The sequence below is a fragment of the Loxodonta africana genome, chromosome 18, assembly GCF_030014295.1.
Source record: "Loxodonta africana isolate mLoxAfr1 chromosome 18, mLoxAfr1.hap2, whole genome shotgun sequence".
Classification (NCBI taxonomy): domain Eukaryota; kingdom Metazoa; phylum Chordata; class Mammalia; order Proboscidea; family Elephantidae; genus Loxodonta; species Loxodonta africana.
In genome coordinates this window covers 46,800,681-46,824,563 of record NC_087359.1, presented here as the reverse complement: position 1 = coordinate 46,824,563, position 23,883 = coordinate 46,800,681, and the positions used below count along the sequence as shown (strand labels likewise).

General features: G+C 49.9%; 1 protein-coding gene across 3 annotated transcripts in view; it reads right to left on the bottom strand.

The window, feature by feature from the left end:
- The window catches only part of MSI2 (musashi RNA binding protein 2), a 472,007-nt gene that overhangs the window by 17,690 nt on the left and 430,434 nt on the right, over positions 1-23,883 (bottom strand). For all 3 annotated transcript variants that reach the window (XM_064271280.1, XM_064271281.1, XM_064271284.1), the window contains exon 11: positions 15,000-15,062. In XM_064271280.1, coding sequence (XP_064127350.1) covers positions 15,000-15,062 — 63 coding nt within the window. The remainder of the gene's footprint in view (positions 1-14,999; positions 15,063-23,883) is intronic.

Here is a 23,883-nt window from a genome sequence, read left to right as displayed (position 1 = left end):
CACTGCAGCTCTGCTCAGTGACTGGGGGTCATGGGGACTCTTGGTTGGCACTGGCGAAGGTGCCTGTCCTGTCAGTGTCAATTGTCTGCCAGGCTGCAACAGCATCACCAACAAGGTACTTCAGCAGCGGTGTTCCTTATCCGGCCCCAACGTGCATACGCAGTTCCACAGTACCTCAGCCCTGAGCTGCCAAAATGCTTCAGAGAAGGTGAGAGGAAAACCAACTAGGGAAAGGAATGTTTCTGGCCTGGCTGAGGCAGGCGGTGTTTTAACCCTAACTTTTCCTGCTACCTCTTCCCTAAATTCATTGGTTTCAGACTCCAGGCCAACACAGGTTAGAACTAGCAAGGAGAAGCAGAGGAGGAAATCCAGAAACCACCAGAACTCAGGAAATGCTGTGCTGAACGAACCAGTAGCTGTGTACAGTGTCTCCGGTACCACTTGCCTACCTACAGGTGGGGAGGTGGGCCACCCTGGGGTGATGTCAGAGCCTTGCGACCTCAACTAGCCCTTCCCCACCTGAGAAGCCAAAGGAAGACAGGGCCTCTGAATGGCTCCCTCTTCTCTTTTGAACAGTTTGGTTGCTCCAGATTTCACCTATTTGGATCTTTCTTTGCCTCAGAGAGACCGCAAATTCAAGGAAAAGGAACCAACTGTCCAAATTTGGAGTGGACCTGTTACCCTTTCCAAATTGGGAGCTCCCTGGTAGTGAAGACATCTCTCCATCAGACTGGGGGCTTCCTGGGGGCCTGCCTTTCCCAAGGACTCTCTTGCCACACCCCAAAGAACAAGACTGTGCACAAAGCAGGTGTGTAGTATGGGTAGGGGCGGATTACCCAACAGGCAAGGTAAGCAAAGTGCTTGCCTTGTTTACCAAATTACTCACGGCAGATTAATAAGTAAGCCTGTGCTTACTTTGCTTACTGGGTCATCTGCTCCTGTCAGGGATTATAAACTTGAAAAGAGGCTTTGATTCTATAGGAAGGTGCTGTGGGGTTGGGTGAGAGATATATCCCAGCCATATCTGGAAGCAGAATATTTGATGTAAAAAAAATATGATATTGTTCACTACAGATGACTTGGTAAGCAAGGTAAGAACTGTGCTTACCTTGACTATTGGATAATCTGCCCCTGGGGGCGGGGAGGAAGCCCTGCCAACCCTGGGCCATCACTGGGGCCCCTCCAGGAAGTGCCCAGACTCAGCAGGGCACTGAGAGGACTTACCTCAATTCCGAAAGACCACTCCGTTCTATTGAGGGCTGGTCCTTAGGCAACTCGAATTCCCAAGGACCCATCAGAATTTACTGCCCAATAACATCTAATGGACAGCCTGGGGTTCCAGCATGAGGGCATAGGGTGGGGAGGATGCCCAAGGGGCAGTCCCTTGAGAACCTTACAAAAGGCTTTCCACTCCTGCAGCTAGTCTTTAGTGATTATAAAGGCACAGGAGTTTAATCCATTTTTGATGTAGGCGCTAATAGCTGTGTCCTTGAAGTTCAAAGCAGGCACAGAGATGTCACTAATTAGCCAAGCACAGAGCCATTCAGTTCCCTCTCATGTTTCTAATTAGGTCTTTAATAACAAACACACTGCGACCTTAACAAAAGGCCTCCATTCGTCAGACAGGACAGGCAGGAGAGGAAGGCAGCCAGTTCCTTGTTTATGGCTGCTCCAGGCTGCTGGTTCTGTGTGCGCATGCTCTCAATCTCAGCCAGGACGGGCTGCTGAGGAGGGCGCCAGGAGAGTTGTCCATGAGGACAAAGACCCATCAGCTGGCCCTGGAAGGTGGACTGCTTGGGGCTGCTGGCTGAAGACCACGGACCAGCTCTGCCTCCACTTGTCTAAGAGGTTGGGGTGAGCTGCCTGGCTTGGATCTATTTATCCATTTCTGAGATAGTGGAGTTGGTGACCAAGTCACAGAGATGGTGTCAGGAGCTACATCCAGAAAGAACCTGGTGGTACTTAAGTCGGTGGTTATACACTGGAATCACCTGGGGAGTCTTAAATACCATTGAGGCCTGGGTTCCACCTTCATAGATTCTGATTTGATCGGTCTGCAGCGTAGCCTGAGCCCTGGGAATTTTACATACTCCCCAGGTGATTCTGATATCAGCCAAGTTTGAGAACCACTGTGTTGGCCCCAATCTCAGGCAGATTTATCATCGATAGCAACTATTAACAGGTCCACCCTTATTAATGAATATCATCCATCAGGAAGTCAAGCCCTACAAGGTTTATTCAACCACACCCAAGGATGGGAATCTGACTGCAGATTTTAAGAATGATACATAATTCTGAAAATACATCCATCTCTATCACTGTTTTCATGCATTAAAATATGCATTTCTGACTGTTTTCAAATGTGTTCCCACCAAGTTTCCTTACCATTTGGAAGCCCTCAGCTTTCTCTTCGCTAGTTCCTCTCAGATCTTAAGGCCCTGTCATTGTTGTTCTCTTCATCTCCAAAGACAAAGGACCCAGTGCTTTGGAAATAGCAGCAATACAGAGTTTTAGAGCTAAAATGGCCCCCAAGGCCCCTCTAGCCCAAAATCCTCATTTTATAAAGGTGGAAGCTGGTCTGGAGAGGTTAAGTGCTTTGCCCCAAATCCATTCAGACCAATGTCAGACAAAGGAGGCCCAATAGAACGGAGTGGTCTTTCAGGATTGAGGTAAATCCTCTCAGTGCCCTGCTGAGTCTGGGCACTTCCTGGAGGGGTCCCACTGATGGCCCAGGGTTGGCAGGGCTTCCTCCCCTCCCCCAGGGGCAGATTATCCAATAGTCAAGATAAGCACAGCTCTTACCTTGCTTACCAAGTCATCTGTAGTGAACAATATCATATTTTTTTAATATCCACACTGACAGGCTGTGTGATTTGGGGCACAGTCTTCTGATTCCCTACTCTTCATTCTACCCTCTTATGCAGCTTCTCTCTCTCTCTAAGATGCTTACTGTTTTTACTGGATTAATCCACAAGGCAACCCCAGCCTCACCCCCTTAAGGGGTAAGATTTATAAGGGAAGTCTCAGGATTTTCAACACTGAAGGCCAGGGAATGTGGCCTGGTAGGAGCAATCCCTGAATGCTGTCATTGCCCAGATTGTGCCCTTCAAGTCAGGTATGTGGTGAAGGAGGGCACTGAAATTGGGTCTACCTCAGTTGAAGATGGCTCAGGACCAGGCAACATTTCACTCTGTCAGTTATACATAAGGTCGCCATGAGTTGCAGTTAGCGTGATGGCAACTAACAACCACCATCATTTCAGTTGAAGGTATACAGACTAGCAAGTGCACCTGGAGCTGAACAATCAAGACTAGAAAAGTCCAACAACTTGGCCAAGGATACACAGCAAAACTGGACGACCGGTTTCCTCCAACACTGGTCATATTTTCTGGTTTTGTTGCTGTGTTCCGGTTGTTGACACTGACTAGACTATTCCGCTTGGGTCGGTGTCTAAATAACCCCTGAATCCAGGGCATTCTGGGTCCTGTGAGTGTCTGCAATGCCGAGACCCTTCCCCCTGCTAAGGCCAGGCAACCCAGCCTCTCCAGGTTACAGTCAGAAATAACTTCAGAAAAGACTGGGGAAAGCGGGGTGGGCAGCCTTTCCCTTCCCGAGGCCTCTACCACAGGCACACAGGTTTGCGTTGTTTACCACAGACCTGGACAGGCCATTTTATTAATATTAATAAGTAACCAGGAACAAAGGGCCCCTTTATTTTTAGCCTTCTCTAATTGCGTAGTAATTACTTATCTACAAAACAAATGAGCCCGGCTCACAGTTGCCATGGTACCGGGAGCCCAGCCTCCCTGCAAGATGATTGGCTGAGGACTCGCCGCTCCCCGGTTGTGGCCCCGCCCCAACCCAGCCATTGGCCCAAAGCAAAGCCCCAGCAACTGGGCGGCCAATCTCCTTTCAGACCTAGGGCGTGGTTGTGCGTCCCAGCGACCTTCCAGATGCCGTCCTCACAGCCCACAGAAAGCACTGTTGACTCACTCCAACGGAGATCTTCTGTCTTTCCCATAGAAACTCTCCCTGGCCCCACCCGCCTAGTTTCTTTTGGGCTGTGGCTAACTTCCTTCAGCTTTCTTTTAGCTAAAGGTTCCCTTGAAATAACCACCTTCAGGCTGGCTCCCTCTTACCCAGCCATCCCTCCTCTGGGCCTCCTTTGTCTGACATTGGTCTGAATGGATTCAGGGACCAGAAGCCACATCAGAAATGTCAGCCAAAGCCAGACAGGGCCATTATGTGAAGTCTGCAACAGCAGAAGCAGATGCTAAAATACATATAATGCCTCCTGAGGCTGGTGGTAAATGATTTTGGGTTATCTTCTCCCTCAAGGATCTGGGGAATAGAGCTGATAGCAGCTGGGGCTTTTTGTGGAGTGTGTGTTTTAAAGATGCAGAGCCTTGCTCAGGAGTTGCTAGGCTAGTATGATGGAGTATCCACTACTGATAGTGATTGCGAGCGCCGACTCTGATGAGACAGACTTGGGCTCAGATCCTGTCTCTGCCACTTTAGGCAAGCTACTATCCTCTTCTGGGGATCAGTTTTTAAATCTTTAAAATGAGAATGATAATGCCCACTTCATAAGGTTGCTATGAGAGTTAAGTGGGATAAAGGATGTGGACTTAGCCCAGTACTTGGCTCACATTAAGCAATAAATGTTAGCTATTATTATTAACAGAGTTCCTGGGTCGTGCGGCTGCTAACCAAAGGATTGGAGGTTTGAGTCTACCCAGAGGCACCTTGGAAGAAAGGCCTGGTGATCTACTTCCAAAAAATCAGCCATTAGAAACTCTGTGGAGTATACGGTTCTATTCTGAAACACATGGGGTCGCCATGAGTCAGAATTGACTTGATGGCAATTGTTTCTTTAAATTATTATTAATATGGAAACCCTGGTGGCATAGTGGTTAAGAGCTACAGCTGCTAACCAAAAGGTCCAGTTTGAATCCACCAGGCGCTCCTTGGAAACCCTATGGGGGCAGTTCTACTCTGTCCTATAGGGTCGCTATGAGTCGGCATTGACTTGACGACAACGTTTTTTTTTAAATTAATATATTACTATTATCGCTATATTATTAAAGTTGGCTGGGAAGTGTCTCTAGCACTCTATCAACCTCTGCAAGATATCCTTTTCTTAAGGGACCTCCTAGGTGGATCTGAATTTGGAGATGCTAGTTGGAACCCTCCTATCCGTGCCATGGAGTAGCTTTCGTGGTGGCCCTCTCATCCTCTGGCAGATTGATTTCCACCAGCCAGTCAGCTGTCCAAAGGGATTATTTCCCTGCCTCCTGTTTGCAGAATCCCATGCTGGAAAGGGGAGACCTCTTAATTAATATTAATAAGTATCCAGACACAAAGGGCCCCTTTATTTTCTGCTTTCTCTAATTGCATAGTAATTACTCATCTATACAAATAATGAGGACCAGGCCGACTTTGCCTCCTGGAAGACTGACAGTATGCTGTTGTGGAAGGCAGGTGGCTCCCTGAGATATATGCAAAATATCTCCCCAGGACTCACAACCCCACCTTTCATTCAGGAACATGGACCAGTCCGGAAGGGGACCGAAGACACAAGATGGTGCTGAGGACACAGGAGCCAAGGTGGGGACACCTCAGGTGGGATTAATCAGGTGTGCCTTCCTGGCAGTCTGGAGCCAGATTTTAACAGAGGAGCAAAGACAAGGACAGAGGGAAAGGGACTGGCAGAAAGGATGGGGACAATGGCTACCAGTAGCTCCAAGCTGAGGATGAATAACAGCTTGCTGGCAGAAACAAAGGCAAGTCACAGGAAAGTAATGGGTAAAACTGAAGGAGAAAAGGTAGGGTCCAGTGATGGAAAGCTTTTCTGTGTCTGGCTTCATGCTCCCCTCCCCTTGCTCCAGATCACAAACCCAGCTTCAGTCCCAAACAGGGTGTATTCTGTGGGGCCGCTGCCAGGATGATCTTGTTTAGATGTTTCTGTCCTTACTGAGCTCCACTGCCGTAAAGAAGATGAACCTCCCAAAAATCTGACTATTATGGACCTGGCTTTCCAGGTCCCCCAGAATCTAGTCTACCTCTACCTTTTCAAACCTAGACCTCTACCACTGGCCTGTTCATTCCATTGCTGAGCTTTTATCCAAGTTCTCTCCCCTGAAATATCTTCCGACCTCCCACTGTAAGTCCTTCAAAGCCCCACTGATATCTTGTCTCCTCCACTGAGGCTCCCTGCTTGCTGAGCGCTCTCTGACGCTGAAGGAATCTAGTCCTTATCAAAGACTAGCTCTTACTTACCTGGATTAAGGTTATGTTCTATGTTCTCCCAATGAGACTGGAAGCCTGTTGAAAGGGACCATGCCATGCAGTTCTTTGGCATCTCAACCCGGCCCTCAGCATGATGCTGAGCCCAGAGTTACTGAGCTAATGGGTAAAAGTGAGGAGTCCCTGGGTGGTGCAAAGTTAATGTGCTTGGCTGCTAACAGAAAGGTTGGTGGTTTGAGTTCACCCAGAGGTGCCTTGGAAGAAAAGCCTGGTAATCTACTTCTAAAAAATCTGCCACCGAAAACCCTGTGGAGTACAGTTCTATTCTGACACACATGGGGTCACCATGAGTCGCAGTTTTTTCTTTTTTTGCGGGGGTTGGAGGGGAATGGAGGGAGGTAAGAGTGAAAGGCTCACAGCATCCCTCACTGGGCAGCTACGTATTTACATTTATCGAGTATGTACAATGTACATGAATTATTCATAACTTGACCCCCTGCTTCCAGCCCCTCCTCTCTAACCCACTCTTGACACTAGAGTCAAGGCCTGTCTTATATACAAATCTGATGTCAGTTCCTGGTTTCAGGCCTTTCAAAGGCTCCCAGTGCCCATGTGAATCCATGGTCCTTAGCATGGCACCCAAGGCCCCATGCTCGGCTCTGCCCAGCACTCCAGCTTCCTCTGCTGCTGCTCTCCCGTCACATTTTATTCTCCAGCCAGAGTGAACTGTTGGCAGGACTTCAAATTTACTGTTCTGTGATTCGGTGGCTTTGTGCATGTTGTTTCCCGGACCCCCTGGGAAGCTCCTACTTGTCCTTTAAAAGTTGAGATATTCACTCCTCTGTAAAACATTCCCTGACTTCCCAAAGCTAATCCGTCCCTCCTCTGTGCTACTTCTGTACATCGACAGGCTTCTGTTATTGTGCTTGTCACCTCATACTGTAGTTACCTGTTAGTCTCCACACAAGGCTGGGAGGTCAAGGGCATGGATTATACTTGGTATTCATCTATGGCCTTCTGGGCTGCAGTGGGCATGGACATTTACTAGTTTATCACCTAGCATCATGTCCCCTCTCCCCTCTTATCAGCAGCCAGGTTTTCCTGTGGGAATACATCTTTACCCCACCATGTAAATCCATTGCACTTAGAGGGGGGACAGTCTCCCACCCTCAGTGGCTGGTTCTTGTAACCAGGCCTTAGCCAAGCAGCACAAAGCTCTGGACTTTAGCTAGAATTCTTGATTCTATGACCCACTCTTCTTCTAGACAAGGTGTTATGAGGCTGGAAGCTGTTGTAGCCATTTTTTGCCGCCATGAAGAAAACCAACATAAATAAAACATTGAAATGAGGAGGGCAGACCTAAGAGAACCATAGAAAAAGAGCCTGAACAGACCATACACGAAGTCTAGTCTTCTATGGAGTCTCTAGTATGTGAGGCAATAAATCCCCTATAATATTAAGCGATGCTTGGAGCTGGGTTTTCTGATAGAGTCAAAAGCTCCTGATTCAAAGGCCTAGGGTACTGCCTGACACCATTAATAATAATAATAACCTGGTTATACACTTAATAAATATCTGCTGAATTAAACTGTGGCAGATGTGTCCTGAGCCCAGCCCTGAACTCTGCATCTGAATGAGTGTGAGGTCTCCACCAGAGCCTGAGTCCTTGGCCAACACAGAGCCAGATCCTGGGGCTGCTTGGTTTCTCTCAACACATCTTCCTTCCTGCTTGTGCTGGGTGTCCAGGAGGCAGGGGATTCCTTCACAAGCAAACTGGGCTCTCCCATAGGGCTAAGCGAGGAGGCCGAACCTGGGTTCAAGTCCAGGGCTCTTCACACTTGACCAAAGCCCTGCTCCCCAGGTAGCCACCTGGGTGACTGTGGATAAGTCATGTAACCATTCTGCAGCCCAGTTCTCCCATTTAAAAACAAAACAAAAATCAAACATGTCAAATCAGGCCAAAAACTTCTGCCTTCCTGCCTGCCAGCCTCATGGCATGGGGTAGCCAATAATATATATGACAGTGTTTGAAATGTCAAAGCTCTGCAGAAATATAATGAGCCATGGTGCCCTGGCACATGCTCTTTTGATGATTTTCAGCCACATGTGGGCTCACAAGTGTTGGGGGGCTTCCCAGGCCCCACAGTGTCCCCACCCAGCCCAGTGTACAATGGGGGTCTCTCTGTTCTCCTCTCTTGTGGTCCACCTGCTCTTACAGAACGACCCAGGGCACCCCCAGACTTTCCGCTCCTACTCCAGACGGCTGAGCCTGGGCTCTGGAGCCAGGGGCAGGCTGGGATGTGTCACCCACTGCAGAGAATTTCACTGATTTAAAAGCCCATTAACACTTCCCCACTGCATTTGCTTTAGGATTAACTTCTACTTAAATCTGGGCTTCACAGCTAGTCACTAATTGTACTAGAGTTGATTTATCAAGTACACAGTATTTCTATTACAAAATTATTGATTAGAGCTGATGTGTTTTATTCTCAACAGGGTTGGTCCAAAAGCCCTTGGAAAATGAATGAAGCTGAGGTCAGCGGCAGGCAGCTCTGTGCATTATTATAAATTTACCAGGGTGACTGAAATCCATGCAAGGCTCTTTGTGGTAAAAATCCTGGCTCTCCCAGAAGTGAAAAACTTAACGACAAACTGGAAAACAGGGTGTCCATGTCCAGAACACAAGGCAGTGGACTGAGGGATGTGTGCTCATGGAAGGTCCTTCTGGTAAGTCTGGCTGGTTGCAGCAGCTGGTTTTAACGGGTCCCAGATTTGCTCACACTCTGGGCTACTGTGCTGACTTTAGACTATGACTACAGATGTGCTGTAAACCCAGCTAGAGGGTGTTCCCATGATTGTGCCCACAGATGACTCAAGCTTTGGGTCACAGCCCCACAGGATGCTTGCTGCTGGCCCATGGGAGGCTGGCAGGGGGAAGGGGGTGAGTAGAGATGGCTGTGCTGCAGCCCTCCCCACTCTGGATGATGGATCCTGCTGGTAGAGGTCCAGGAAAGCCATCTTCAGAAACAAAAGCCAGCACACTGATCCATCTTCCTTTTTGAACGAAGCTGACAGAGGTCATTTTCAGGCCTGAAAGCAATGCATTGTGGGAAATAGGGGCATTCAGGGGTGAAAATAGATTCTCAGGCCACTGAAGGCCACAAGTGTGATCTGCTCTTATATTCCTTGGTGCCTGGTACAAAACAAACCCTCCATAAATGATTGTTGAAAGGACCATGTGGGAACCCTAAAGGTTATGCTACAACTGACCCAAATAGCCCAAGACCCCTCCACCTTCCACCCTCCTAACACAGCCCCTAACAGAGGACCCTGGAGGTGAGGCTGGCAATATGGCCGTGGAAAGTACCTTGAAGTGGAGCAGAGAGGGCAGGCTGCTAGTCTCCTCCCCAAACATTTTCTCTTCTGGCTCAAGTGAAACGATTTATCCTCTTGCCGGATTTGAATTTTACTTTTGCTCGTTGCACCTATGGGAACTGGCGTCCTTAGGAATTCATTTTCCTAGCAGAGCCAGACCCAGGATATAGGCCAGAGGGATGTGATTTCCTGTGCTCTCTGCCTTCTTTCCCCCCTCCCTCCCCCAGCCTACAGTCAGTATGCGAGCCTGAAGCCTGACAGTTCCAGCCATTTCCCTCAGCCACTCCCCCGCCCCCTGCCCCAGAGGCCCAAGCCAGGGAGGTAGGGCTCCTCCAGAGGTGCCCTCATTCTGTCATGGCAGACTGAACTCTGCTGAGATTCACTTTGGGTGTTTCCTCATGGTGCCATGGGCTTCTGCAGCATCGAAGCTTCTCTCAGTTGAGCTACCATTTCGTTCCATCACTACGCACTCACTGGGGCCTTTATGGACTCTGTGACTTTTTCCTGGGCTCTGCCTCTCATGATAAGTAACCTACACCCTGAAGGTTCAGATCACCCTGGTCTTCTCCAGCAGCTCAAAGGGCCTGCCTGCCATGTTGGGTCAGAGAACAACCAACCACCTGACTACTTAAAGAGCAGGTTGAGGAGGTGATACCATCCCACCTGACATCAACCTTTAAAGATTAGAGACATCTCCAAAAGCTCTAAGCAGCCTCTGGCACTCCCTTATAGCTTATTGCCATGAATGTCGGGAAGGCAGTCTGTCCAAAGATGAATGACTGACCACACATGCCTCTGAGCTGAGGACAGAGGCTGTGGGACCACTCCTACCCTGCCCTCAGAAGCCGGCCTTCCTGGAGAGATGGAGGGAAGCTGTGACCTCCTCTGTGGATGCTCTAGACCCCACTTCTCTCCCTCTCCCTTCCCCAAGAAGCAGTGCCAGTAATCTCCAGACCAGGAATGTCACCATGCTCACCTGCTCACCCCACACCCTTGGAGAGCTCTTCTAAAAGCTTCTCCTTTTCCTTCACCAGCCATAGGAACAAATGTCAGCATTCACTAGGACTAAATACATTCCCTGTCTACAGACTGAAGACCTTAGGATCTCAGTCTCACACTATGTCTCATACCCTCTCCACCCCAAGGAGCGGACTGTATAGGCAGGGATGCTACCTGGACCTGTGAGCTGACAAAGGACTCAAGGAGGAGAGGGGCTTGGAGGAGCCATGCTGCTAGGTCTTAAGAAATAAGGAAAGATCTGCTCTGTTCAAGAACAATATGAGGAAGATAAGAACAAGGAAGAACTCTAAGACTCCTTTCAACCCCGGTTCCATTCTCTTTCATGTTGGGTGCTATCGACAGAGATCTCAGTTGGTGAGGCTACGGCTGAGGGTGGTGACCCAGTTCTGGACTGGGGGAGCAGGGAGTGTGAGAGGAGGTGGTGGTGACTGATGGCGAGAACATGGATCCAAGCCCCTTGGCAACATTGAAAACATGGAGTCCCTTCTCTTCCTGCCCCCCCCATGCTATCCTCCAGACAGCCGTGCCGAGCCATCGGAGCCCCTGTAATATCAACTCAACAATGCATGTTCTACAACTACAGCTACAGCTACCGGTACATCTACTACGTGCATGCATTTAGTTCAGTCCCACAGATACATACAATCTAAGAACAGGCAGGGAGGTGTGAAATGTTTTACTGGACAACAGGTGTTTTGGAGTTGTAACTAATAATAATAATAAAAAAAATAATCGAAAACGAAAGTGTACAAAAAGACATTTCTCGAGAGTTGGATATGAGTTTGTTTCTTGAACTGTTTCATCTGAACAAGCAAAAACATGCAAACCAGCTGGTACTAACAGGAAGCTGGACACTGAGAGAGGATTAATAGGTGTGGACAAACCTTCCCGCTGAGCGTGCTCAGAAGAGTGTTTGAGAGGAGGTGTGCAGATCCTAGTGTAAGAGAGGCGGGAAAGTATGCCTCAGAGACACTCTCACCGCAGCCCCAACCAAGCAAGAGAAAAGACAACAGAAACATAACTGCTCACACTCACCGCCACCATCAGGGAGCTCACGTTACTATACAGGAATAAAGCTGGCAAGTATAAAGTACAGTAAGGGGTCCTGGCTAGGGCTGGAGATGGGGCTAGGGGGTGGCAGGGGGCTCCAAAGCTCTAAGATTGCTACACCGACCCACCCAGAATGTCACCCAGAAATCAAATAGCCTGCAAATTCAAACCACTTCCCTCACCTCGGGGGGGATGTAGGGGGAGGCATTTGCCAAACTGGAGTTAGGTTTGGGTGAGACGTGATGGCGCTACTGGAGCTGAATGAATACGATCAAAATAAACAAATAAACTTCTAGACTGAGCACAAGAAAAGATGGCATTTCAAACTACCAAGGTGAAGGTAAACGAAAAGTGACCACTGATAGTGAAGTTATCTAGGAGTCGGCAGGGACCTCCCCTGGTGGGGTCACCTGAGCCCTGCTCACCTCAGGTCATGGGTGAATTAGGAAAGAGTAGGCAGGCTGGCCTGGAGGAGTTGGCTGAGGTAGGTGCAGAGCTCAAGGCTCCCCTGGACCCCCTACCCTGACACCAGAGCCCTGACGCATACACGTTGCCAACCTGAGCAAAACCGAAGCTGCTTCCCACTCCTGCCCTCAGCAGGTGCTTCCTACCTCAGGAAGTGCTCCCAATAAGTAATAATGGAAGGAAAGTAAAACAAGTGGAGCCAGACAAAAATGAAAGACGAAAAAACGGCCTTCCATAGGCTGTGAACCCTAAACCAAGCCTGAGAGCCCCCAGGGGGCAGAGGCCACCCTGCATCTCTTACTTTTTGGAATCACCTACTGGGTTTATCACGGTACCAAGCCTAAGGGAGGCACTCTGCTGACTCCTTGCACCATGCGTCTCCCTGTGGGAATGCAACTGAGCTCCCATCGGCCTCCAGTGAGGCTGCTGGAGGGCATCCTTATCCCCTATAGGGCAGCTGGGGTGGGTGGGGCAGGGTGGCAGGAGTTGGTAACGGTGGAACTGGGAAGCCAGCCCTCTGATCCTTCATGGGCTGCAAGGGCAGCTGAGCTGATGCACAAATCCAAATGTGTCTGGGTGGCCCCTCTCACATACACCTCAAAGAGCTCTTGCCACAGAAGGGCTACTACACAGGTCAAGAATTGGCCAGCCTGCCAGGCTCAGGAGTCCACATCGTTTTCTAGAGGGAGGGGATAGACCCTACAGGCCAAAATGGGTTAAAAGAAAGGCAAGGGTCCTCCTTCCCCAACCTGGTAACCCTGTCAAGGTCCAAAGGCAGGGAACCGTGGGGGCCGGGGTACCCTGTTTATACGAGGCAAGTATCTTCCAGCCCCGCAGTATTGTAACTTTGGGGGTCATGGTCTTGTCACTGCCCTGAGACCGAGCCGGAGCCCTCACCCCGAGGCAGCCCTGTAGCTGCAGGACTGTTTCCTTCCTGAGCCTGCACCCTGGGGGTGGGCATGTCGGAGTTGAGGATTCGCCCCTCGCACTAACCAGGCTGGTGTGGGCAGGTGGTCTGGGGAACGCTCCTGAATACAATTCACTAACAGTGCAGCGATGAGCATGGCTGACCTAAAATGGCCTGAGGGAGGCTTTGCCCTGGATGGAAATGGCTACAAATAAAACACCACTGATCCTGAAAAAAAAAAAAAATGTGTGGCTGAAAATGGGTCTGACCTTTGGCAGTTAGGAGTTAGAAAGGGGGGGACTCCCACCTGTCTCTGGGGTCTGGAAGGGGGCAGGGGTGGCAGGAGGGGGTACTGGTACTGAAGGTGGGGAGACTGCTCTGAGACTCGCGAAGAACCCCATGCTGCCCTTTAAACTTGCCATGACGTCAGGGAGAACCAGGGGTGGGGAGAGAGGCAGGGTTAATTTCGGGTTAAAGTTTAGTTTCATAATCCAAGTTATAAAAAGAAAGAAACTGGACGGAGAAAACAACCAACAACACTCAACAAATCTCAAGATTTTTCTTTTTATCCTTCCCCCCACCAGGCACAGGACCAAGGCTCATTGATAAGGATTCCAAAAAAGCACTCAAGTTAAAAAAACTCAACGGAACAGGGAAACACAAGGCAGCGGTGCCCCTCCCCCACCCCAGGGCCTTCGAGTTCCAAGGGGCCCTGGCCAGAGGGCAGGTGGGGCCTTGGAGACTGGAGGGAAGCCAAGAATGGGCCCCCAGCTAACTGGACCCTCCTGCCAGGCTGCCCCCTCAGCTCTCTGGCAAGCTGCCCCTCAGCAGCCCACTGAGAATTCCCTGACCCCCTCCAAATAAAACCCAATGGCCGATTCAGGGAGGTGGATCCTTTGTAGCTCCAAGGCAGTGCCAGTTTGCATGGAACGGATTTTTACTGATGTTTTCTAATGGGCCTTGCTGTGCCAGTTTCTCATCATTGTGGGTTTGGGTTTTTGGCATTTGCCCTCTGGGCTTTTTATGCCCCATTTCCTGGTACCTCACCAGCAGCTCCCCCAACCCCAGCTCATCACACTAAGCTCTTCCCTGGGTGCTCTAGTGCCCTGACCACAGGGTGTGGGGAGAGCTGCAGACCATCGCCACTCAGTTTCCGGAGGAGGGGAGGCCAGAGTGGGGAGGGAGCCCAGCCTCAGCAGAAGCCCTGCTTGCCTGGGAAGGCAGAGGGTATTGGGGGGAGAGGGACCAAAGGCCCCCCTTGAGCCTGCATCCTGGGTGTGTCCCAGCTCAGTCAGACCTCACAGTGCCCTTGAGAGGTTCCACACCTCCGACAACGAGTTTGGATGTGGAGACTGAAGGACTGGGCAGCTGCCTGGGAGAGAAAGCCTCAATTCCCTTGGCAGCTGGAGGCCAGGAGCTCACTGGTCTCTGTTCAGAGAATCCTGGGGTGTGACAGGGGCTTGGGGGACAGTAGCTTATTCGCTGAGGTCAAGGGTTTGGCCAGATCAACTCAGCCACCTGGCAGAGAGGGCCTGAGGGGGCTGGCTGCTCCAAGGCCCCGGGCCTGTGGGATGGCCTTTGGGCTTCCCTCTCACCACCTCGAACCAATCTGGCTGGGTCAGGCCCATGGAAGGGGGCCTTATGAACCAGAACAAGCCAAGGAGAGAAAGGACCCCAAGTGTCCCGAAGCTGGATATCCAGTGAAGGGAAGGTCCTGAGTCAAAAGGAAATTCCGTTTTCTTTTTTAAATGAGAGATCATCTCTCTGCCTTTGGTTTGCAGCCCCGCGCTGACCCCGCTAGGCACTGCCCTAGGTGCCCCGGGCTGTGGTGAGAGTAGTGCTGGACAGACGCAGCCACACAGATCCGACAGGGCCTTTACCTTCCCCTGCACACTGGGGCATGCCTGGGAGCCGCCTGGCCCGTACACCTTCCTACCTGATCCTCTTGCCGCTGCCACTGCTGCTGCTGCCACTGGTCCATAAGCTGCTGCTGGGAAGCCTGGTGAGAGAGAGAAGAGCTGGCATCAAGGTGCCATCCTCCAAAGGACCAGGCCAGACCAGTCTGCCTGGACCCCCTACACCTGCCATCCCTCCACACAAAAGACAAGAGCGGGAAGGGAGTTTCACAAGCCAGCTTTGAGGAGGGACACACATCAGTGGCTCTCAGGCTTCCGGAAGGCACAGCATCCTTAGGCATGCTGGATTCCAACTCCCTCGTCACCCCTAGAAACTGGGTCTAGAAGGCACACAAAAGCAATTTAAGATTGCCAGGAGGAGCCTTCTCTCGAGAACTGGGGCCCAGCTCCTTGCTGACCCTGCGCTGACATATGAGGATTCCCCAGGTGTTGTCCAAGGCTGGGCTGGCCTGCTGCATCCTGCAGGGGTCCCGGCTGAGTGATCAGGCCTGAGCGACAGGCAGAAAGACATGAGATGGCTTCATGACAAGGACGGGTACCCTGGCCAAGAGGTGCTCAACTCCAGCTGTTCTCCAAAGACCCTGGAGGTTTGCTTGGCCATTTGAACTCCAGGCTTTGTCAAAACTTCATGTTAAGGGCCCCAAGCCTAAGATTGAAGCATTTTGGGGGTCCTGGGTCAACATGTACACATGAAGTCAGCTATTGGGAGGGGCTGCGGGGCTAGGGGGGGATTTATGTGGGGTGAGCCCTGTGGCTTTGTTCTCTCTCCCGAGGCACAATTATGGGATTTAGATTTAGTTCTTCTACCTGAGCCCCACAGCCCAGATGAAGCCAGCTCTGGAGGGAGGGTCTTCTAGATCAAGGTTGTGCTGTCTAAGAAAACACGAGGCAGCAAGCAACGGGACAGTCAGGAGAACAAAGAAGGCTAATGAGGCTGCAGGGCATTCAGGTGGAAGAAAAGATGGGTTGTCCCTTCCTCACTTTTCTTGGCCACTAGTATGGATGTGCACACACAGACACCCCTGCATAGAGAGACAAGCACCCTCTGCTGTCCAGGCAGACACTTGGAGGACTGACCCCAAGACCTATTTCCAGTGACTGTTGTTTTAAATGATGTGCCAGAGCCAGCTGCGAACTCAAGAAACAGCCCCCAACAGAGCTGCCCAACTTCAGCCATTGAGCCTTTCAAATAAGGAATTTCTACAAGACAAGTGGGAGGAGGACATGAAGCATCAAGGGCAAGGTGCAGAGGAGGAAAGAAAGGAGAAACAGAGACAGAGAGACAGATGCAGAGAGATCCCCAAGCCCCAAACAGAGCAAACTAGAAGCCCACTAAACTATAAGACTATTGTCCTAGCTACACCAACTACTAGGGGAAAGAAGTTCAAAAGGGAATAAGCTACTCTAAAAAGGTCAGGCTAAGCTACTTAAAATGCCAATGAAAAGAGACATACTTGCATTTAAATATGGTAATAGGGCTGTTGAAGGGGGAAAAAAAGATCCAGGTGAAATCAATGTACAGGTTGTCCCTGGCTGTGGGACTTTATCTTCCCGCTCCCATGAAGCCACTCCCTTCCCCCAGGGAGCAGCAGTGAGTCCTGAGGTAGACCAAAAGAAGGGACCCCACCACCAAGTCCTCGCCCCGTTTCTTCCAGGCAGGTTCTAGGTTTCTGAAGATGTGGGTGCTGGCTGAACCGGCTAAAGAAAATAAGGAAGAAGTACAGTTATTTCTCACTGTCCCAACCCTCAGCACACCTGGCCTTCCCCCTCCAGGCACAAAGCTCAGGAGATATTTGAGGGAGGAGGAAGCGGGGGTAGGGGAAGAAGGAAGGCCAAATTATTCTTTTGTACTCTCCTGTTGTTGTTAGGTGCTGCCTAGTTGGTTCCCACTCATAACGACCCTATGCACAAAGGAACAAAAACCCTACATACAACAGAACAAAACACTGCCCAGTCCTGTGCCGTCCTCACAATCATTGCTATGTTTGAGCCCATTGTTGTAGCCACTGTGTCAATCTATCTCGTTGAGGGTCTTTCTCTTTTTTGCTGACCCTCTCCTTTACCAAGCATGATGTCCTTCTCCAGGGACTGGTCCCTCCTGATAACATACCCAAAGTACATGAGACGAAGTCTCGCCGCTTCCCTTCTAAGGAGCATTCTGGCTGTACATTTTCCAACACGGACTTGTTTGTTCTTCTGGCAGTCCATGGTGTATTCAATATTCTTCACCAAGACTTAATTCAAGGGCATCAATTCTTCAGTTTTCCTCACTGTCCAGCTTTCACGTGCATACAAGGCAACTGAAAATACTATGGCTTGGATCAGGTGCACCTTAGTCCTCAAAGTGACATTTTTGCTTTTTAACACTTTAAAGAGGTCTTTTGCAGCAGGTTTGCCCAATACCATATGTAATTTTTTTTTTATTGTGCTTTAGATGGAAGTTTACAGAACAAATTAGTTTCTCATTAAACAATTTAGGCACATATTGTTTTGTGACATTGGTTGCCAACTCTGCGACCTGTCAACACTTTCTCCTTCTCAACCTTGGGTTCCCCGTTTCCATTCGTCCAGTTTTCCTGTCCCCTCCTACCTTCTTGTCCTTGCCCCTGGGCTGGTGCGTCCACTTAGTCTTGTATATGTAGTTCAGCTATGTGTATTACTGTTTGTTTTATGCGCCTGTCTAATCTTGGCTGAAAGGTGAACCTCAAGAGTGACTTCAGTATTGAATTAAAAGGATGTCTGGGGTGTCATATGATTTCTTGACTGCTGCTTCCATGGGCCTTGATTGTGGATCCAAGTAAAATGAAATCCTTGACTTCAGTCTTTTCCATGATGTTGCTTATCAGTCCAGTTGTGAGGATTTTTGTCTTCTTTATGCTGAGGTGTAATCCGTACTGAAGGCTGCGGTCTTTGATCTTCATCAGTAAGTGCCTCAAGTCCTCTTCCTTTTCAGCAAGCAAGGTTGTGTCATCTGCCTACTGCAGGTTGTCAATGAGTTTTCCTTCAATCCTGATGCCCCATTCTTCTTCATATAGTCCAGCTTCTGAGATTATTTGCTCAGCATACAGATTGAATAAGTATGGTGAAAGGTTACAACCCTAACGCACACCTTCCCTGATTTTAAACCACGCAATATCCCCTTATTCTCTTCTAATGACCACCTCTGGGTCTATGTACGAGTTCCTCATGAGCACAATTAAGTGTTCTGGAATTTCCATTCTTTTCAATGTTATTCATAATTTGTTATGATCCACACAGTCGGATGCCTTTACATAGTCAATAAAACATAGATATACATCTTTGTGGTGTTCTCTTTCAGCCAAGATCCATCTGACATCAACAATGATAACCCTCATTGCACGTCCTCTCCTGAATCTGGCTTGAATTTCTGGCAATTCCCTGTGGAAGTACTGCTGCAACTGTTTTTGAGACGGTTGAGAGCAGTGGTTAAAGTGCTCAGCTGCTAACTGAAAGGTCTGAGGTTTGAACCCATCAGCCGCTCCATGGGAGAAAGATGTGGCAGTCTGCTTCTGTGAAGATTTACAGCCTAGGAAACCCTATGAGGCAGTTCTACTCTGTCCTATAGGTTTGCTATGAGTCGGAATTGACTCGACAGCAACGGGTGCACTCTCTTACCAGGTACTTAAAACAGGTCTCCTTGGAAGCATGGAAAGGTGGTGGTGATGGGGGAGAGGGTGATAGAACTGGGGGAGGGGGATTTAGTCAAATAAAAAAGCTCGTTAACAAAAGGTCTAATTTCTGGACAAAAAGTCTGAAAAAAACAGGAAGGAAGAAGAAAAAAAAAAAAAAAAACCTTATCCAAGAAGGGAAATCCATTATCCTTCATCTCAGATAAAGGCTTCTGCTGGAGACTGGGCATCAGATGCTGCCAAGGGCTGGAATTTAATCTCATCCATTACAGCGGAGGGTAAGCCTAAGCGGAGTGATGAGTATGAGGGGAGGGGACCAGGAGGACAAGGCTCACCCATCTGCCCCTTACAAAGGGGATCAAGCCATCGGCCCTCACGGCAGAGGTCCCCCCAAACTGCCATCTGTGCCCCCTCCTCAGAGACATCAGGGCCACTGGCCCCAATGACCCCACCTACCAGAGCACTTGGACATCTGGGGGGAGGGGACAGTGCTGCACTACCCTGACTCCTGATCCAGCAATTCCTGATCCCTGATCCTGACCCTGATCTCCTCCTGGTCCTCCCCAGCTCCCTGCCACCCCCTTCTGTCCTGCTAGGCCTTCCAGCCTCACTGGTCACCCAAGTATGTTCTTCTTGTGATCTGGCAGAGAGGCCCTGAGGCTTGGCTTCCCAGGGCCAGGGCCTTTTCTTGGTGGCTGGGTTTGTGGGATCTAGGAGAGGGGTGTAGGTAGGGTTGCCCCAGCTGGAGGTTGTCAGAGGCCAAAGAATCCTGGCTGTGGCTTAAAGCTGTCCTGTTTCCAGACAGACCCTTCACCAGGATGGAAGGAGGGGCCTGAGGTCAGGAGGCCCAGCACTCAAGATGCTGGTGGCAACCACCCCTCCCAGGGCTGGGCCTGGAAGGGCTGGGGTGGGCAGGGAGAAGCCTTGCAGTTTCATCCTGTGGTCCTGTTTTCAGCACTTATCCCCAGACCCAGGGGAGGTTGGGGGCCCCTGTGGCAGGCTTCCCAGCATCTGGGATCTGGGCTGCCAGGGTGAGAACACAACTGCCCCGGCAGGAGGTATGAGGAGAGAATGCAGGGAATTAGGCAGAAGGCCTGGCAGAGCTTCTTGTGGGGCTGAGGCCCAACTCCCTGGACCACGAGCGCCTGCAGCCACTCCAGCACCCACCTCCTGGTGAGGGAGATGACCATCCACCCTCTGTTGCCAGGAATGTCCCTCCTAAGCACAGCTGTCTGGCCAACACTCGGAGGAGGCAACCAGGCTCCTCCTTGTGAGGCAGTTTAACACAGTAGCTAAGCACACAAACTCTGGAGCCTGTTTGGGCTCAAATCCTGCCTCAGCTACTTACTAGCTGTGTGACTCTGAACAAACTGCTTAACCTCTCTGTGCCTTGATGGCCACATCTGTAAAGGGATGACTACACTAATACTGGATGAATATATGCAAAGTGCTCAGAGGAATACCAGGCAGTGAGTAAATGTGTGTTAGCTGTCATGTGGAGGCCTGTGAAGGCTCTGTCCGGCCACCAGCTTTGCCTTCAGGGCAGGAATCTCCCTACGAGTGGGTGCCCTGCTTCCTCCATGATGGGCCACATGGTCTGACAGCTATAAGCACACTGGTGGCCTGAATTCCTTACGGGTAACAGTGATCCATAATCCTTCATAATGTCCCAACTTCATGATATCCGTTTAGAGGTGGTAAATTGATATAGCTCAAAATCAGAACACGTGCTCTGCTCTGCTCTAACAACGACTGGACCAAGTGGGCCAGTACGGCCCTGGTGGCCTACTACCTCCAGATGTTTGCAGTAAATCTGGCAGAAAGGAGACAACAAGGTTTGCTGATAAAATCTCAGTGGGTCCCCCAGCTATGGGTTGGGTCTTAGGAACTCAGCCATCAGGAAGGTATATGTTCCTCCTGTTAGGGAACCTTACATTTAAAAAGAGGGTGCCTGGGTACAAAAGAATGAAGCACTAGCAGTGGAATTCCAGGCATGCGAATTTAGTGGGGTCAGATGCAAACACCTGTTCTCAGTAGTCTGAGGCTCCTCTGCCCTTTGAGCTGGAAAACAGAAGGATCACAGGACTTGGCATTAAAGCATGGTTTGGCCCTGGGTGACCCTTGCCTCACTGTGTGACCCAGACATGGCGCTTCACTTCTCTGGGCCCTGAGTAACCCGTCTCTACTTCAAGGAGATTAGGCCAGATGATCTCCAAAGTCCCTTCGTCGCTGGCCCTGCATGAGCTGGTCTTCTTGTTGTAAGAGGAGGAGAAACCTAAGTCCCTCCATTACAGGAAGTTCCCTGCTTCTGAGGCTGGTGCTAATACAAACACAGGGTTAGTAATTGGTCCCAGTGAAAGCTGTTACCATCCCACTGACAGTGACGAGACAGGTCTCTGAGCTTTCTGGAACTGTGATACTCTATTGCTAATTAGGAGTGAATGGTGTTTTTGTGAATTATGTGATACCACACCTAGTTGCTACTGCTTTGGTGGCATATACCAGCTCCTTTCTGCCTTATCTCAGCACAGTTGTTTGTATGTACACATTTTTTTTGTCTTGCTAGATACCAAATTCTAGGGCAGGGACTCAGTCACATGTCCACTTAGGATCTAGCCGCACTGAAGATTGTCAAGGAGCATCAGCTGATGGTGGTCGGATGCCCTGGTGCAGAGCTGAGAGCCAGGGCTGGGAGTCCCTGCTCTGGGTAAACTGCAGCTGGAAGATGTGCCCACAGGCCTAGCAGCCTCTCCATTCCCAAGATCCTCCACCCCAGGGATGGTAAACTCAAATGCCCATAGGAGTCAGGCCGGGAGCACGAATAATCCAGTGGAATGTACCAGAGCTATGGCAAGTGGGGGGACCCTGCTCTGGTTCTAACTCACTGGTTCTTTACCCTGGTTGCTCACTGGAATTACCCGGAGAGTTTTAAAAAATGCTGATGTCTGGATCCCACTCCCAAAGCATTCTGATTTATTTGGTCTGGAGTGCAGCCTGTGAGTTGGGACCTTTAAAAAGCACCTCAAGTGATCCCAATGAGCAGCCAGGCTGGAGGACCTCGGGTCTAAAGGCATTCATTCACATTTTAAAGAAATAAAATCGTGGTACACATCAGCACAATCTGTAGCTCGACTAACTTGAGGAAAGAAAGGTCCTCCTGAAATACATTGGTGAATCTCATTCTTGGGATCAGTCCCTTTGAGATTCACTCCACTGATTCAAGTCAGAGCAACCTACCCCTGCCCTGGCCCCAGCGCTGACCAACCAAATCAGGTGGGGCCCAGGTCCCTGTATCTTCAAGATCCAAACAAACCATTGCCCTTGAGTCAGTTCTGACTCATGGCAACCCCATGTGTTTCAGAGTAGAACTGTGCTCCATAGGGTTTTCAATGGCTGTGCCCTTTTGGAAGTAGATCACTAGGCTTTTCTTCCAAGGTGCCTCTGGGTGGATTCGAACTGCCAACCTTTCAGTAATAGTTGCGTGTTTAACTATTGGTGCCACCCAGGGATTGTGATATGCAGTGTGGGCAGAGAACCCCTGACTCAGAGGAATCTCTGGGGGTCTTCTCTGTTTGTAGTAAACACTGAAACGGTACTGCCCCTGGTCCTGCCTGCTATGGAGAATTCGGAGAATTGGAATCTTCTTTTGCTCCCTTTCCTTCCTGGTCAGAAGATGCTGGCCTAGGAATGGACAGCTGGGGGTGGCTCTGGCTCAGTCACTCTTGTTTCTGTCACCTTGCATGAGTCAGGGGCCCCTCTGTGCCTCTCTCAAAACAAGAGGATGGGAGGATTCTGAGGTCCCTTATGGCTCCACCAGGCTGTGATTTGGAGGGAATCTCTGTAATGTGTGTTACCAGACCTGAATGACCCATTAGGAAAGGCAGTTTTCCCCGTATTGTGCCTGCTTCACAGGCTCTCTGTCCCTTCCCCAGCACGCCCTGTACCTCCCCCACCAGCAGTTTCTATAGATGGTTCAGGCACTCTTGGCTCAACCCAAGTGTTGCTTTACTGAATCCAAACACTACAAAATAGAGATTCGAAAGAAGAAATTGTCACCCACAATGTAGGAAACACGTCCTAAAAGAGTTTGGAAACGCTGCCATCTGTCATTCTGGCTGGTCCAGGGCCCTCCCCGCCTCCCTAGCATGCCTGCCTGGTGGAGAGGGCTGGCTCTTTTAAAGGAAACACATAGCTCTGACTTCTGTGCAGAGAAAGAGAAGGCCACAATGGGATGCCGGTAGAAAAAGTTGGATGGCGCATTTTAGGAGTGGAATACCCATTGCCATCGACTGGATTCTGACTCGTAGCAACCTTACAGGACAGGGCAGTACTGCCACATAGGGTTTCTAAGGCTGTAAATCTTTATGGAAGCAGACTGCCACATCTTTCTCCCACGTAGAGGCTGGTGGGTTCGAACTGCTGACCTTTTGGTTAGCAGCTGAGCACTTAACCACTGAGCCACCAGAGGGCCTAAAGAGGAAGAAAAATTGATAACCAAAGGGATGCACTTATATGATCAAACTGTAAAACTTTCCTCTGAAGGAAGCTGATGTACATCATTTGAAAAAAACCCTGAGTTCCTGGCATTCAAAACAGGTATCATATTTACGCACACCTTTTCAGGAGCAAGCTGGACATTCCCTGAGAATTCCAATAGAGACAAGCCCATGGAGACCTCCCTTACTGAGTAGAGGGCTGGAGCTGCTGTTGGCAGAGGGGAGGACTGACAAAGTGTAGGCCAGAAACTCCTCGGCCTGGGCTGCTACTGGGAAAATGACCGTCATTTGGAACCTGGCAAATATCCCTCCTGAATGGAAGACAGAGGGGCCAAATGCAAAGGTCAGGCCTGCCTGCTGGGAGGAGTAAGGGGTAGCAACTTCCAGGCCTGGCTTTTGGATCCTCCTAGTTGCTTAAGAGAGGAGAAGAGTTAGGGGTCAAGAGCCCGAAGGGTGCTATCACCTACAGCAGAGGCATGGCAGAAAAACTGCCCAAGATAATTTTTAACGCAATTGCTGTGCAGCTTAATTTTTAAAAATATATGTAGCTCTTTAGACATTTCAATGGGGACAAAGGGACGGTACGCTGCACCATCAAACCTTTGTGAGTTTTTTTAAAGTTTTGTTGCCAGAGAGCCTCTGTTCAGATGAAAGGGTTTGTGGAAGCATGAAAATAGAAGTCAGGGAGCACCTTTGGAAACAAGAAAACTCCCAGAAGAGGCAAGTGTAGACCCCGGGTGGGAGGCCAAGAATGGACG